Raw genomic sequence first — 18,555 nt, forward strand, 5'->3', positions numbered from 1 at the left:
GTTGTTTTAGTAGTGCACCGCGTCTTCTATCCCACACAGTTTTAACCCGTCCAGCGTGAGTTCTACGTCCATCCAACCCTTTGGTTGCACTCGTACATGAATTCCACGGGGAAACTGTATATTCTTACACATCGTTTTTCCTCTTGAAAATTATGCAAGGCGGCAACTTTCTTCCGTCAACTGTAATGGCTAGCATTGCCGTGCATTGCAACTTCTCACTACTGCTGGTTTCCATTAATACACTCCGTGATCCTTTTAGCGCAATAGTGCTGTAGCGAGGCATATCAAAAAAGATTGGAGTCTGATCGGCATTACCGATTTGAGAAAACAAGTACGAAGTTTCCTTGCGCAAACGTATGACAATGATACAAATTCTTATAAATTTGTTAATTACCACCTATTCAATACAATAAAAACGTAGTACAAACTTACATATTTATTAAGATGTTGATATGGTACATGTTTCGCTCCTTTTTCGTGAGCATCATCAGCCAATTATTATTTACTTAAGGTTATATAAGATCATGAAACAAATTTTTTTAATTAAGATTATGCCTATAAAACTGATTGACAAATCTTATAATATTTTACAAGTCATATAACAATAAAATTATGTCTAAGTTAAAACATATTTGTCTAAAATCTATCTAAGTCTAACATTTTATTGACGAAACTCATCTGGTGAACATCCTTTAAAATTATTTAAAAAAATAAAAACTTTTGAGATCTGGCTAATTGTACTGATTCAATGTTGCTTAACTTGTATGATTGTAGTTAAAACTTTGTTAACTATATTGACAATTTTCTGCAGTTGATGATTGTCTATGTTATGGACATGTGACTTGTTCTCGTTGTTGCTGGAGTAACATTTATACAAATGTATACAAGGAGTGCAAACAGAACAACAAGTAGTTCTCAAGAGGCTAGGAGTAACACTAAACAATTACGCAGCAGAAAGAAAAATATACCAACAAGCCATTTTGGAACATACGAGAACATTTTAAATCCTATATCACATCAGAAAGTGTTTGTTCACGAACAATATTCTCCCATTGACAATATAAAATTAATCCCAATACATTTGTATAAATGTTACTCCACCAACAACGAGAACAAGTCAAATGTCCATAACATAGACAATCATCAACTGCAGAAAATTGTCAATATAGTTAACGAAGTTTTAACGACAATCATACAAGTTAAGCAACATTGAAAGTTTTTTATTTTTTAAAATAATTTTAAAGGATGTTCACCAGATGAGTTTCGTCAATAAAATGTTAGACTTAGATAGATTTTAGACAAATATGTTTTAACTTAGACATAATTTTATTGTTATATGACTTGTAAAATATTATAAGATTTGTCAATCAGTTTTATATGCATAATCTTAATTTAAAAAAAAATTGTTTCATGATCTTATATAACCTTAAGTAAATAATAATTGGCTGATGATGCTCACGAAAAAGGAGCGAAATATGTACCATATCAACATCTTAATAAATATGTAAGTTTGTACTACGTTTTTATTGTTTTGAATAGGTGGTATTTAACAAAATTATAAGAATTTGTATCACAAGTAGATCTTCAATACGGACAAAGAAAATTAAATTTATAACCTGCAACATATGACAAATCGGTGAAAATTTACAATCTTGTCCGTGTAATCAGCAGGCAACTTTTGGCTTCGTGTTGTTCTCCTTCGCACTGACAGATTGTGTCGTCGTAACCCACCCACGACTCGCCTTAAACTGAGTTATGTTGTGTTTGCGTGCTACCTCCCGTCCCTTAATTTGTAACATTTCATACGATACACTGCAGCCATTGCTACGTATTTCATTGACGTACATAAACACTTCATCAATTATAGGAAACTTCCCTGTTTTAGGACCTCTAAACGCGCGTCTAGAAGGGTTTGTGCTTTTTAGCTTGTTTTTTCATTTCCGCCAGTCACGCGCCAACTTTTCACTCACTGAAAATTTTCTTTCTGCAGCTCTGTTCCCGTGCTGTTCAGCGAAGGCAATTACGCTTAACTTAAGCCCGCAGAATAGTTTCTCTATTTACCCATAATCGCTTATAAATGCTTCACACGTTAATGTTTTGCAATATAAATGACTTTCCGTAATTGTTCACTATTAAAACAAATCATTTCTACAAACACAAACTCACGCACACATGTCTACAGTAATTAAGTCAGTCACATACAAATAAATGCATCTGTGATCGGTCCATTCCAGAGCAGCCAATACTGTTAGGCAGCAAGGAAGCATGCAGCAATTTGTTATCAGTTGAGCTCGTTGGTTGCGACACACTAGTGCGCTTGCTCAAAGCTCGCAAACCGGAGCACGAGCGTCTTCATACATCGCTCTAGCTAGCACGGCATAGATCTACTGTAGTTGACCGTGTTCCGAGACGTCAGTAACAAACATTCATTTTTTCAATTTCTTTTAAACATACGGTAATTAGGTTAATATTTCTTCCCAGTTATTGATGATTTTACATTACATTAGATGAGTTTATAAAATAAAACTTTAATACCATTGCATAATAATTATCTTGACTGTTTGGGTAAAAGTTTTCATCCCATGCTCAGACACTTATGACGTAGTAGTAAGATAAGAGTCTAGCGATGACAACTGAGACATCGTAAATTCGCATGACCGTGAGCTGAATAATTCCGTGGAAATCTGCGTTATCCTTTTGGATTTCACTTTGTGCGCAATAACGCAGGAGCCGGCCCCATGGTGTACGGGTAGCACGCCTGCCTCTTACATGGAGGCCCAGGGTTCAATTCATGGCCGGGTCAGGGAATTTTACCTGTATCTGAGGGCTGGTTCGAGATCCACTCAACCTAGGTGATTACAATTGAGGAGCTATCTGACGGTCAGATGGCGGCCCCGGTCTAGAGAGCCAAGAATAACGGCCGTGAGGATTCATCGTGCTGACCACACGACACCTCGTAATCTGCAGGCCTTTGGGCTGAGCAGTGGTCGCTTGCTAGGCCAACGTCCTTCGCGACTGTTGCGCCGGGGGCGGGCGGTTGTAATAATGCAGAATTCTATAACTTACAGCCTTACGTATTTCAAATGAGAACTCATAATATTTAGGTGGTGAATAAATTGTACACTGTCTCGCGACCACGTCAAACTACCGATAGCCTACCGGTAAGCCATGAGTCGTACATATGCCGGTATTATTTATTTATACGCTGTGCAACATCTCGCAAATGACTGTGTTGCCAAATTGCCCATAAACCATACACATATTTAAGTTGCGCATTCAAGTGCGACAATTATGCGATTAAATGTTTAAAGTCCGATTTTTGTATTGAAAATAAAGGATGCGACGAGTACGCGGTGGCAATGATTATACCAGGAAATACGGCAGGATATCGGGTTTTTCAGAAATGTTGTTTAAATTGAAATTAGGATTGAAGTATTGGTCAAGGTGAATAAAACAATTTTCAGTAGTGTTTAAGAGGGGGCCTTTGTTTATGATTTTTAGTATTTTAATGTCTTTTTCAATATTGGTGAAATTATGTTTGGAGTCTAGTATGTGCTGTCCTAGAGCAGAGAATCTGTTGTGTTTAATGGCGTTGATATGTTCGGAGTATCTGATGTTAAAGTTGCGTCCAGTCTGTCCAATGTGAGGAGCTGCAGTTGTTACATTTTAATCTGTATATTCCAGATTTAGAAAAAGCATTAGATTTGTTTACTGATTTAGAGTTGTGTAATATATCAAGATTTCTGTTATTGATTCTAAAAGAAATATTCATGTTGTGTTTTTTAAGAACATTAGTTATTTTATAAGCATCTTGAGTGAAAGTAGAAGTGGAAAATGCAGTGGGTTTGGTTTTGTCTTTTGTTAATGTGGTTTTAGGATGGTGTTTGAATTTGTTGATGATGCGGTTTATGAAAGAGTTGTTAAAGCCATTAAGTTTAGCGATAGTACGGATGGTGTTCAATTCGTTATTTAAATCTTTTTTAGGCATAGGGGTGCTGAAGGCATGAAAAATTAGGCTGTTATAAGTAGCACGTTTATGTGCTTGAGGGTGTGCAGAATCCTGCTGTATTGTGGTTGCTGTTTGGGTTGGTTTTCTGAAAATTTTGTAAGTTAAAGAAGAAGGATGTCTAGTTATAGTTAAGTCTAGAAAATTAAGAGTTTTGTTGTGTTCTGATTCAAGGGTGAATTTAATGTTAGAGTCAATGTTGTTGAGAAGAAGTAGTGTAGAGGCTGCGTTGGTTGATTCTTCATTTAAGATTACTAATGTGTCCTCAACATATCTGGCCCAAAAGAGGATATTAGAGAAATTATTATTATTATTATTATTATTATTATTAATTTTTGTGTTTTCTAAGAATTCATTAAGATTACTAATGTGTCCTCAACATATCTGGCCCAAAAGAGGATATTAGAGAAATTATTATTATTATTATTATTATTAATTTTTGTGTTTTCTAAGAATTCAAGATATATTTCGGCCAGAATGCCTGAAGCTGGTGAGCCCATAGCTAAACCATCTTGTGGGTAAATGGTGGTGTCAAAGGTGAAATAATTATTGTTGATGACCAATTTTAAGATTGACATGAAGTCTTGAATTTCTAGTTTACTCAGATTACTGAATTTGTTTAAGTTGTTTTTTATTATGGGGAATAATTTGGAAATGGGAATACTGGGATACATGTTTACGATGTCAAAAGAATGGAGAGAAAAATTTGGTTGGATGTCAAAGGTCTTTAATTTGTCGATTAATTCAGAAGTGTTTTTGATAGATTTGTTGGATAAAAATCGATAATGTTTTGGTAATTTTTTTTTTGGATGAATTTAGAAGTATTATATAAGGGACTGGGTCTGTAATTGATTATTGGGTGGATTGGAATGTTAGTTTTATGAATTTTGGGAAGGGCTTTGGCAGTGCGTAGGCCTGGGTTCATGTTTATTAATTTAGTTTTTTCTTGATCTGTGAGGAGAAAGGAAGTGTTTTTTTAGGTTTGTTTGAGCAGATGTTGGATTTTAATGGTCGGGTCTTTTATTAACTATAGAAAAAGAAGAGTTGTTGAAGAAATCTTTAGTTTTAGCTATGGAGTCAGATTTTTCCATTATGACCAATTTATCAGATTTGGTAATGATGAGATTATTGTCATTGATTTTCTTTTTAAGATCTAAAATGTGTTTATTGTCATCATCATTATTATTATTATTATTATTATTATTATTATTATTATTATTATTATTTAGGGAACTGTTTTTGTTATTATTAATAAAGATTTTTTCAAGTTTTCTTTTTACTTCATATCTGATTTCATCTTGTTGCACTGCTGGCATCTTATTAATGGCTATTTCAGATTAGTGGCTATATTGAGAGTATTGAGGTTGGGCCAATTGTGTTTGAGGCCCTTAGAAAGAATTAAGTTTTCATCATCACTCAAGAGTTGTTTTAGATAAATTGACAATGGGAGGGTGGAACTGTTCTATGGTTATGGAAGGTGTGTTAATGTTCTTGACATGAGTTTTATGTGGAGAAGAATTGTTCTTTAGATTGTTAAGTTTTCACTCAAGGGTTTGTTGTTTAACTGATAACTCATAAAATAATTTATTATCAACTTGAGTTAGGAAGAGGTTCCATTGTACACCTGGGAGAAGATTAGCTATTTCTATGTGTGTTTCATATAATCTGTTGTTTAAAAATAATTTTTCATGTGTAAGAAACGGATTTCATTTTTTAGTCAAATTTTGTTGGTTATTTTATTGGTTTTTAACATGTGAGGAGAAGAATGGGTTTTTCTGACACAACTTTGAAGAAATTTAGGAGTAAGTTTATAGGAAATGCATTGTTTAAGGAATTTGATATCATTTCCTAATTTAGCAATCTTGATCTTTAGGCCCATGTAAGAGACCTTTTTTTGTATAAAATGGTTCAGAGTCACCACTCCCCACTTGAACACTGCTTTTACTCATGATACAACATTTTTATCTTAATAATTAATGATTTTGATACATTTCTTTTCAGTAGGCATTCCCATTCATTTCTCTCTTAACTGTATCATAAGCTGCTTCCCAAATCCAAAAATATGAAGATGATTTCCCTGTTAGTTTCTACATGTTTTTCCATTATCGTTCGCACTGTAAATATCAAGTCTATTGTTGATCTATTCGGTCTAAAGACATATTGTTCTTCCTCTGTGTTTCTATTATATCCCTCAGTCTTTTGTCTATGACTTTCTCCATTATTTTTAGCCCATGTGATAATAGGGTTATATCTCTATAATCACTCAGAACGTAGGTGGCTCCGTGAATTCTAGCACGTGGTGTCAAGTTGCTTCAGATTGTAGGAGGAAAAGTGTACACTTAAATAAGGACAACTTTGTAATTGACACCAAAAATAGATTTTCAGCCCTGAGGGAAGTAAGGGATATGCAGGGACTTATCCGTATGGGAACCAGTCAAACGTATAGCGCAAAATCCGTTACTAGAAGCGGCAAAGTTAGGCCTAAAATCCCACACAGTGCACCGGCGAAAGTGTCGAACATTCTTATATTTGGTGATAACCAGGCAAGGGGAATTGCGGAGAAAATGAACAGTGAAGATATTGCAGCATCGGCTGTCATCTATCCTGGGGCCCCAATGAAGAAGGTATTGGAAAACACGGAACAGGCAGCAAGAAATCTCAAAAGTCGTGATGCAGTAGTGATCATCGGTGGGACGAACGACGTAGCTCACAACGACGCTAAGAATGTCATTTCTAAACTTAAATGTACACTAGGTAAGCTGACTCACACTAATATCTTTGTAGTGAACGTGCCCCACAGGCATGATTTGATTAGAGACTCGTGTGTGAACATTGAAGTGGACAAAGTTAATACAGATATGGTTAAAATTTGTAAACATTTTTGTAATACACAGGTAATTGATAGCAGCAGTTTCGAGAGACACTGTTACACAAAGCATGGCCTTCATCTAAACAATTTAGGTAAACAAAAGATAGCAAATATTGTTCTAGATTTTATTAATCTTAAGATATGTACTGTAAAAAAGGGAACTCCCTTAAGTTATAATACTGACCAGGAAAACTAGTAGAAAGAGCCAGCTGTACTTCAAGCTGGCTCAGTCAACTAGAAAATGAAACTCAGGAAAGTAAGGAATTCCAAGTTACCCAATTGCAACAGTCAAGTTGTAGGGAGGAAGGGGGTCTGAGATTGCTCTTGGTAAACTGTCAGAGTGTAGTAAATAAACAATTAAAATTCGGTACATTGATGGAAACTTATGAGACTGATGTGGTGATAGGAGTGGAATCGTGGTTGAGAGAAGGGGTGGGTAATAGAGAAGTATTTCCAGAAGGGTACACAGTCTATCGTAGAGACCGAGAAGATAAAAAGGGAGGTTTTTTTTTTATTCTGGTGAAGGAAACTTATTGTTCACATGAATGGTTTACCGATGAAAGGGATGAAATATTAGGGATAAAATTAGTTTGTGATAATATGAAGGAGGTAGGAATTATAGGAACATACAGGCCTGGAAGAGAGGAAAGAGACATGGAATTTTTTGAGAATGATGTGGTAATAATTGGGGGAGATCTAAACTTGCTGGAAGTTGAATGGAATGGAGGATTTACACAAGTAGTACAAGAACCGACTCGTCTCAATAACTTACTAGATGTATTCTTGGTTAAACCATGGGAAATTGTTGATAAAACTGAGGTAATTGAAGGAATAGGTGACCATAAGGCTGTAATAATGGATGTAGGACTGGTACCAAAAAAGCTTAATAAGAGGGTCACACAAGACAAGAAATTGTACAGAAAAACTAAAGTTGATGAATTCGGGACTTACCTTAAATCACAATTCAGTTGTTGGATAAGTGAAGGGAGTAATGTGGATACACTTTGGGCTAAATTTAAAGGAATCATTTGGGAAGGAGAGAAGAGATATGTACCTGTTAAGAAGGGTAAAATGACCTCAGACCCTGTTTATTATAAAAGGGAAATAAGAAAATTAAAAAGAAAATGTAGAATAGTAAACAGGAAAATCAAAGAGGGTAGGGAGAGTAGAGAAACTAGAAAACAGCTAATGAGGGAACTGAAGAGTGAAAAAGGAAGCAAAAGAGAATTATATGAATGGCATACTTCAAGAGGGTAATGACCACAAAGGGAAATGGAAAAAGCTGTATTCATATATCAGGAATCAAAAAGGAAAAGGAATCCAAATTGCTACAATGGTGGGAGAAGAGGGTGAACTCTATTTAACAGATACTGAGAAAGCAAATCTATTTAGCAGGGAGATTCAGTAGAAGATTGTCAGGAGTTGGAAACAGAAACAGAAGATAGAGAGGGAGAGACACAGAGGGAAACAAGAAGCTTCTCATTCACAAATGAAGATATTTTCAGAGAAATCCAACTGCTTCAGCAAGGAAAAGCAGCAGGAAGTGATCAAATTACTGGGGAAGTATTAAAGACAATGGGGTGGTACATAGTGCCTTATTTAAAATTTCTCTGACTATGTCATAAATAATAATGTAATACCAAAGGAATGGAAGGAATCTATAATAATACCAATTTATAAAGGAAAGGGTGATAAAAGGAAACCAGAGAACTACAGACCAATCAGCCTGACCAGTATAGTTTGTAAAATACTGGAGAGTTTAATATCAAAGTACATCAGAGGGATATGTGATGATAAAAATTGGTTCATGAGGAGCCAGTATGGATTTAGAAAGAAATTTTCTTGTGAGGCACAACTGGTGGGATTTCAGCAGGACATATCAGATCAATTGGATTCAGGAGGTCAGTTAGATTGCATAGCCATAGATCTTTCCAAAGCCTTTGATCGAGTGGAACATGGAATATTATTAAAGAAATTGGAGGGAATAGGACTGGACGTAAGGGTTACACGTTGGATAAAAACATTTCTAAATTCAAGGGTTCAGAAAGTCAAAGTAGGAAATAATGTATCACGGGAAGAGAAAGTTTGGAAGGGAATTGCACAGGCTAGTATAATTGGTCCATTACTTTTCTTAATATACGTCAATGATTTAGGGAACAATATAACATCAAAAATAAGATTGTATGCAGATGACATAATTGTTTATAGGGCAATAAATAATACTGAGGATTGTTCAGAATTACAAAGGGACCTTGAGAGTATCCAGCAATGGGTTGAAGAGAATAATATGAAGGTTAATGGAGGCAAATCAACTGTTACAACTTTTACAAACAGGAGTTTTAGAACTGAATTTGAATATACTTTGGATGAGGTAGTTATCCCAAAAGATGGCAAGTGCAAATACTTAGGTGTGAGGTTTGAAAGTAATTTGCACTGGAAGGGTCATGTGGATGACATTGTTGGGAAAGCATACAGATCGTTACATGTCATAATAAGGCTACTTAAAGGATGCAACAAAGAATTAAAAGAGAAAAGTTACTTAAGTATGGTTCGTCCATTATTGGAATATGCAAAGAGTGTTTGGGATCCTCACCAAGAATACCTAATAAAAGAAATAGATAGTGTGCAGAGGAAAGCAGCAAGATTTGTAACAGGGGATTTCAGGAGAAAGAGTAGTGTATCAGAAATGTTAAAGGAACTTGGGTGGGAAACTTTAAGTAAGAGAAGGGAGAAAACTAGACTTATAGGATTATATAGAGCCTATACAGGAGAAGAAGCATGGGGAGATATCCGTGAGAGTCTTCAGTTGGAAAATAATTATATCGGCAGGACTGACCACAAATATAAAATTAGAAGGAATTTTAGCAGAAGCGATTGGGGTAAATTTTCATTCATTGGGAAGGGTGTGAAGAAGTGGAACAGTTTACCAGGGGTAGTGTTTGATCCTTTTCCAAAATCTGTTCAGATATTCAAGAAGAGAATAAACAGCAACAGAGAAAATAAATGAAGTGTTAGAGGGCATTCGACCAGTGCAGGTTAATGTAAATAAAAAATGTGTGTGAATAAATTAATTCCATCCCCTGGTCTAAGGAGTTTGGACAGCCAAAGTAGGGGACTGCCTGTAGGGGTGAAGTACAGTGGGGACTTCGAGGGCCCTGGGACCGCTACGGTAGCTGTGAAGGCCCTTCAGGAACTCTGAAAAGTGGTGGCAAAAGGGGCTCTGGTTAAGACGCAGCAGGTCGTTATGCTACTTAGGTTCCAGAATGGGTAAAAAATAAATAAGTAAACAAATGCAATGTAAATTTTAATCTTATACCAATTGTATAGTATCATTTGAAGTAATTCCACATATTGTAAATCAGTTGACTATATTTGTAAGTAGTACAGGAGATATTATAAGTAGAATTTTGTAAACAATATAAATTTATTAAGGATCAGCTGTGTGTTTAATAGAAAAAATTGTTAGCATAAATTGTATAATATTGTATTCTGAAAAAATAACCTTCTCTTGTTAATTTAATATCTAGTGCTTGACAATAATGTATTTTAGTGTACCATTTGCCACCAAGGTAGACACCTCATTTGCAAATAAAGACATTTTGATTTTGATTTGATTTGATTTGATTTGATTTACACATTTCCTCCTATTTCCTTTTTTTGAACAATGGTGCAATGCTTCCTTGTTGCCAATCTTCAGGTATCCTTTAATCCTTCCATATGGCATTGAGAGCTCGGTATAGCCACTGTAGTCCAATGTTTCCTGCTGCCTTAATCATATCAGCATTGAATTCGTCTTTTCCACTTACTTTACCTTAGGTCATTGCTTTCAATACCCTTTCAAGTTCCAACCATGTTATCGGGTTCTCTTCCTTTTCTCCATCTATTACTTCCATCTTCTTATCTCCTTCTTCCTCTGAGCAGTCATCATCATTATAAAGTTTTTCAAAATACTTTGCCATCACGCTTCTTCGCCGTCCAACGGTTTTCAATCACCGCAAGTCAGGCACGTAGGGCATTCCCTATTGAAAAAGTGAACTGAACAGGTGGACAACGAAAATCGGGGAGGTTTCACCTCAGGACGAGCCCATCGCCAGGAACTACCACACCACCCAGGGTGACTACATTGTCCTGCCAGTTTACTGGAACATAGGTGACCACCATGTTTCCATTTTCTCCTCACTGTTAAGACTACTACAACGGCTACTACTAGTACCACCACTACCACCATCACGGATCTCAGCCCATCAGCCGCAGTCGCCTACCACTCGGCGGTCATGTCCAGTTTTGCAGCGCCGGATTACCAGGCCAGATTCATCCCAACGACGCCAGCTCCACAATGGAATGCCTCCAACTTTCAGTTTAAATTTTCGAGTCTGCCACCAAGTTCTCCAGCACCCGAGGAACGAGTCCAACAACACGCATCAGCAGTGGCACGAACTGATCCATTGATACCCATGGACACCTCCGTTCAGGCTATTCCTCCTCCAACCACTACTGCCACCCCCACTTACAATTTTCCCCAGCTTGCTTTCTCCGCTATTTCCGGTACTCGACGCCCTATCACTCGCTCCCGTTTCCTCCAACCCACCCCAGCAGGAACTCGTTCCTTCTTACTTACTAGTCCTTCCTCTGACTTCCATTCACCCCATGCCATTTTCTCAACCCTATTACGCTACAACATGCGCCGAGAAGACATAGCGGATATCTGCAAAACTACAAATGGAGTCATCATCCAGGTCAACGGAGACACTACTGCCAACCTTCTCACCATGGCCATTGGCGCTCAACGTCTCGGATCCAACAACCCCCTTCAACCCCTCCCCCACCACGCTACAGCCTCCTTAGTTGCGTCGTTTGTGGCGTCGACCCCTCTATTTCTGAAGACACAATCATCTCCGAGCTCAATGCAGAAGGTATCCCGGCGAAAAAGGCATTCCGGATCAGGAACGTCACGGGTCCAACTTACACGGTCCGGATTCTTCTCCCCACACCAGCAGACAACGACCGGGTTCTGGCCAGCGGAGTCTCGATTCACCGTCACCACCATAAAGTTGAACCTTCACGTGCACCGCCTCCCCAATCCATCAGGTGTGAGAGGTGCCTCACCTACAATCATCACCTCACCACGCACTGCACTGCCCAATGCCCACCGTGTGGACACTGCAACCAACAACACACTACGTTCCGATGTCCCAACACCCACCAACCACCCCAGTGTCATACATGTGGAGGCACTCACACCGTATACTCCCGCCGTTGTAGAAGCCGCCCTTCCCCTCCCCATAATCGCCCAGACCTGGTGGCCCCTATTAGAACCATAGACCCGCCCACATCGCCCAATCGCTCTCTGTTCTCACCACCCACCGTAGAAGATCTCATGCGTTTTGTCACTCTCTCCCTACTCAACATTCACCCCTACAATCGCTCCTTAGTCCTCCATCACCTACAGGCCGCAGCCAACCAAAACTTAAACCTCCACTTCTCCACCACGCATTCTGGCTTAAATTCTCATTTCAGTTTCAGTCCTCTGGAAACAATGGTTTAACCTCCCGTACTCTCCCGTATATCTTCCAGGTCTCCAAGTGTTTTACAAGAACAATGTCCCATGGTTAAATATTTTCACCGTTCGCTGTCTGTCTTCATATCTGGATCCCAAGCGTCGGATAATGGACAATCCCTGAAGATTTGTAAAAGCTGTAAAATATGTTATTAAAAAAAAAAAAAAAAAAAAAAAAAAAAAAAAAAAAAAAGGCATAGGCAAAATTCCTCCCCCCATCACATCTCCCCAACCCGCCCGCATCTCTTGGCCAGAGAGAGGGCGTAACCCTCTAGGTGGCCCGCCCCACCCCTTCAGGGTGGGGAATGGAAACATTCTTAGATAGATTTGCCATCACCTTCTGAAGACCCTCTTCGTCATGTACTAAGGATCCATCTTCTCTCTCTAATGCCTTTATTTATTCTTTCGGATTTTATTACTCTGTACAATAGTTTCTGATTTCTTCGACTATCTTGCTCAATTTTTTTGGTAAACTCTCCCCAACATTTCTCCTTTTCTTCCTTGATACTCTGCTTTACTTGTAGTTTCAATCTTTTGTATTCCACATGTAACCTTTCTATCTTATTCTCATCCCTCCGATATATTTTTTGTTTTCCTTTATCCATTTCTTTCTTCACCTCGTTCCTTTCTTTTATTCCTTTCTTTTTTTATTTTGTCTACCACCATGTCTCCTTTTTCTTAACCTTTGCTTTTTTTGCATACCTCATTTGCTGCTTCCACAAATGTCTGTCTTAAATTGTCCCACTCTTCTTCTTCACTTCGTATTTCCATGTTAGGCAACTTCCTTTTTATACAATCTGGGAATGCCATTCTTTTTATCCTCCACCTCCAATTCCTAAATCCTGATCTTTGGTTTCTTCAATACAATTTTAGGGACTTTTTACTTGTTTTAATTCAACAATCAATAATCTATGATCACTTTCCATGCTTTCACTGGGGATGTATCTTCCCCATTCTCGGTCTGTTATTATAAACTCGATGAGTGTTCCGTACTGTTCATCCCAACTATATTGGCTGATCTTATGGCTATTCTTCTTCATAAACCATGTGGTCTTTATTGTCAGGTTATTTCTGATACAAAAGTCCAACAGTTTCTCTCCATCTTAATTTCTACTGCCATACCCATGGTCATGGGGAGTACACAGCCATAGAGGGTTGCACTGAACTGAGAAGCTATGCCCGCCTAACAACTTCAGGGCAAAACAAATTACAGTTCCAACCATCATATATACAGCACAAAAACTACGTTTCTACATATTAACAAAGCTTAGAAGACGGCGCAGTTTAACAATTTTATTGTACACTACGAGTTTTTATCTATAAAATGGCTAACAATGTATATAGGAAATAACCATTTTAACATTAAAGGACTGTATTCAACTTTAACTTCTCAATTTTAAGAGCGTATTTGAATCCGACATTACGAGTGTAATGAATTATAGACATTACGGAATTTGAAGACAACTCATCACCCAGATGAGATTCTATATTTACGACAGTACAAGAGTTTTCTTGCTATAAATTAGAGTTTTTAAACCTAGCATATTTTAAGGAGTTAAGTTTAGCAATATGTTGTTTTTCATTGTTATATCGCCAAGTTTTTTTTCACTTACTTTATAGCTGATGATGGTGTCAAAATGAAACACCGAAACATGTTCTGTAATAAAATAATGTTGTAAATACCATCCAACAATATTGTATTTTGTATTGAAAAGGTGGAACCTGTTAGATTTTAATTCAATTGTATACCCATGTGGGCAAAGAACATTCTCATATCCCATTTTATAGTTCCCATATGAGCATTTAGATCTCCCATTATCATGATCCCATCTCCAACAATATGTGTTTCCAGTTTATTGAGGAACTCTTCTTTTCTTCCACGCTATATCCTGTCTGTGGAGCATACACCTGTACTATCTTCAGTAGTTCCTTTTTTACATGTATGCGCATTATTATAATTATTTCATTTACAGACTCAACTTCAGTTATTGGTTCAACATTCTAATTCACTACAAATCCCATTCATTTTCTTTTCTCTTTACTGTTACCCATCCAGTACAAGGTGTACCCCTTTCTTAATTCCTTTTCCTTTCAATTTCACTTAATCTCAGGATGTCAAGTTTTCAGCTCTCCATTACGTCAATCAATTCATTTTCCTTCCCATTCATTGTTAAAATATTTACTGTTCCAAATCAGGTTTCGTTCTCTGATCTAACACTTGCATGAACATCAGCATTACCATCATACTGTGCAACTGTAGCTAGAGACTTGTCCATTTTATTTCCATTTTTTAACTTCCATCTGAGGCTTGTAGAATAGTAACAAACTAATGGGTCCACCTTTTCAATACAAAACAATGATATAATATTTAAATTACAACATTTTAATTAACAAATGGAACAAGTTTCAATGCTTTTTCTGCATCATCTTCAGCCAAAAAATTTAGAAAAACAGACATTGACATATAAAAAATAAACATACAAAACAACGCACAATACAAATGAACATATGACTAAATTGTAAATGAATTAACATGATGAGAGATCACTTCTTATAACACTAAGTTACAGATTAATTAAAAGTATAACACCATTTCAGTTTACTTGGACTCAAGACTTGGTGTTTTAATTTAGTGTTGTATAATGGGATACTCCTTTTAGCTCTCAGTCCGTTTAACCACTTAATATGGCCATATTGGTCTCGTGCTTTGTTTTATATGTCTCGCCTAGAGAAGACTTGTAAGGCACGTATAGATTTACTCATCTGCTGACCTGCTAAGCCTAATGCATCTGAGGATTTTCTTTCGGGGTTTACTCCCTTAGCCTTTGAAGATCCTTTGAAGACGGGTATTATAACCCCTTTTTCCCAATCCTCTGGCACTTTACCCCCCCCCCCCCCACACACACACACACACGAGTGTTGTATAAATCCACTGTCCTGAAGCCTATGGCTACTTCATCAATTGCCACAGCGCATTCAACCTGTCATTGTAATGTATGATTCCTTCGTGTTACTTCTATTCCTGCTGTCTGGATAACTTCTTCACAGGTCTTGTTTCTCACGCTCAGCAGTTCACTGAATTATTCTTTCCATCTGTTCATTATCTCTCTTTTATTCTTCACAAATCCTGTGTTCACCATTTCATTCCTACAGTTTCTTATAATTACAAATAAGGATTTTTCCCATAGTTCAACTCTTCCTTTACTTAACATTTCCCATATTTTCTTCGGCTAGTAATTTTCTGCAAAATCTTATCGCTTCCATGCATCTGCCTCTACTCTCCTCTGTATTTCGTGTTTTCCATTCCCGTCAAGTTTTCTTATTGTTTACTTTATCTTTCACTCTATCATTCCACTTAGCTTTTCTGATGTCGTGCCACAGGTTTTCTGTGCACGCCTTACAAATGCACTCTTACAATTATTCCACTCCTGTTCAACACGACTAAGATCTGTCCATGGGAACAGTTTTTGTAATTCTTTCCCGATATCTTTCCGACCTCCTTTTTCTTCACTCTCCAGACCCTACTCTTTCCTTCTCCTTTTTCATGTCGTTTTGTGAGTTTGTGTACTTTTTACTTTGCTATCACTGCTCTATGGTTGATAAAATTTGTATCAAGGAAATACATTATAACATTTGAATTTCATTTCTTCAGTCAAAATACTTCCAGCTATGCCTCCCATACTATTTTGCTAGTGAACCCGTGTCCCCATACTGAAGTGGTACAGCTCTTTTCAGGTACACCCCCAATGGAGGTGAGAGTTCTCCTGCCATTCTTAAATTCCTGGCTGTGCCGGGAATCGAACCCCGACCTCCAAGGACGACAGGCAATAACACTTACCGTTATGCTACGGAGAATGTCGCACTAACTATTGATAGGCTTTTGTGTGACAATGAGATATGCAAGGGCTTGGTCTGAGAAGGAAGCATTTTGCAAGCATTCACCAGGAACAAGTATGAAGATAGCAAAACCTAACGCACTTTTCCAAACAGAAGGGACAAAGCCAATTCTAACTGTAGTGTTAATGTACTTGGAATGTTTTATGATATTGTCAAAAATAACCACAATTCAATTAATATTTTGGATTAAGACGCAAAGGTACTTATCTACAAAGCTACATCAAACAGTGACAGTACAGTGAACTACTTACCCAAACCATCTCCGCCAGAGAAGGTGGCAGCCCCCGATCTTGTGTCGTAGTGGCTGTTGGCAAAAGATGCAAAGCTCCTCTGTAGGCGCCTGTGTCGGAACACGAAGAAGGCAAGGGCAGCCATGAGGGCTATCAGCACAATGAGGATTGGTACCACCACACTGGCCAGACCCATGGGGTTCAGAGATACGCTCCAAGAGGCTGCAACATCACAGAGCACATACTTCTACAGGTTCAACTGAAATGATAAATACCTGGATAGTTTTTGCACCTTACTTCAGTATGATGATGACTGTTGTATAAAGGGACCTAACAGCTATCATCAGCCCCTAATGGTGATGAAAAATGATTGTGAAAGAAAAACAATCAGTGGATCCATTTCACAATGTCTTAATTACTGGGATGATGTATACCAAAGGGGTTAATTTTTTTTTGGCTAGGGGCTTTACGTCGCACCGACACAGATATGTCTTACGTCGACGATGGGATAGGAAAGGCCTAGGAGTTGGAAGGAAGCGGCCGTGGCCTTAATTAAAGTACAGCCCCAGCATTTGCCTGGTGTGAAAATGGGAAACCACGGAAAACCATCTTCAGGGCTGCCGATAGTGGGATTCGAACCTACTATCTCCCGGATACAAGCTCACAGCCGCACGCCTCTACGCGCACGGCCAAAGGGGTTAAAACTCCAAGTCACTGACCTCTCATAACACAGGCAATGTAGACCCACAGTGTATCATACATTATGGTAATGCCCACAGGCAACACAAATCTATGGTTTTCCTCACATATTGGTAATGCCCACAGGCAACACAAATCTATGGTTTTCCTCACATATTGGTACTACTCACAAGCAACGCTGACCCATGGTGATCCTCACATAGTGCTTCTAAACATAGGCTAAGTAGACCCACAGTGTATACATGTTATGGTAATGCCCACAGGCAACACAAATCTATGGTGTTCCTCACATATTGGTCCTACTCTCAAGAACGTAGACCCCTGGTGTTCCTCACATATTGGTACTACTATCAAGAACGCAGACCCCTGGTGTCCCTCACATAATGGGACTAATCACAGGCGCTGGTATTCCCATGGTGTTCCTCAGATCATGGTATCATGGTACTAATCACAAGCAATGCCGACCCATGGTGTTCCACCAATACAGGTACTACTCTCAGGCAACGCAGACCCCTGGTGTTCCTCACATACTGGTACTACTCTCAGGCAATGCAGACTCATGGTGTTCCTCACATACTGGTACTACTCTCAGGCAATGCAGACTCATGGTGTTCCTCACATACTGGTACTACTCTCAGACAACGCAGACCCATGGTGTTCCTCACATACTGGTACTACTCTCAGACAACGCAGACTCATTGTTTTCCTCACATACTGGTACTACTCTCGGGCAACGCAGACTCATGGTGTTCCTCACATACTGGTACTACTCTCAGGCAACGCGGACTCATGGTTTTCCTCACATACTGGTACTACTCTCAGGCAATGCAGACTCATGGTGTTCCTCACATACTGGTACTACTCTCAGACAACGCAGACCCATGGTGTTCCTCACATACTGGTACTACTCTCAGACAACGCAGACTCATTGTTTTCCTCACATACTGGTACTACTCTCGGGCAACGCAGACTCATGGTGTTCCTCACATACTGGTACTACTCTCGGGCAACGCAGACTCATGGTGTTCCTCACATACTGGTACTACTCTCAGGCAATGCAGACTCATGGTGTTCCTCACATACTGGTACTACTCTCAGGCAATGCAGACTCATGGTGTTCCTCAGATCATGGTATCATGGTACTAATCACAAGCAATGCCGACCCATGGTGTTCCACCAATACAGGTACTACTCTCAGGCAACGCAGACCCCTGGTGTTCCTCACATACTGGTACTACTCTCAGGCAATGCAGACTCATGGTGTTCCTCACATACTGGTACTACTCTCGGGCAACGC

The 18,555-nt window shown here is 38.5% G+C and overlaps 1 protein-coding gene across 2 annotated transcripts in view; it reads right to left on the reverse strand.

The window, feature by feature from the left end:
* Positions 1–18,555, reverse strand: part of LOC136883521 (sortilin-related receptor) — a 698,235-nt gene that overhangs the window by 24,812 nt on the left and 654,868 nt on the right. For both annotated transcript variants that reach the window (XM_067155885.2, XM_067155884.2), the window contains exon 31: positions 16,581–16,781. In XM_067155885.2, coding sequence (XP_067011986.2) covers positions 16,581–16,781 — 201 coding nt within the window. The remainder of the gene's footprint in view (positions 1–16,580; positions 16,782–18,555) is intronic.

Source organism: Anabrus simplex, chromosome 11 (genome assembly GCF_040414725.1).
Source record: "Anabrus simplex isolate iqAnaSimp1 chromosome 11, ASM4041472v1, whole genome shotgun sequence".
NCBI lineage: Eukaryota > Metazoa > Arthropoda > Insecta > Orthoptera > Tettigoniidae > Anabrus > Anabrus simplex.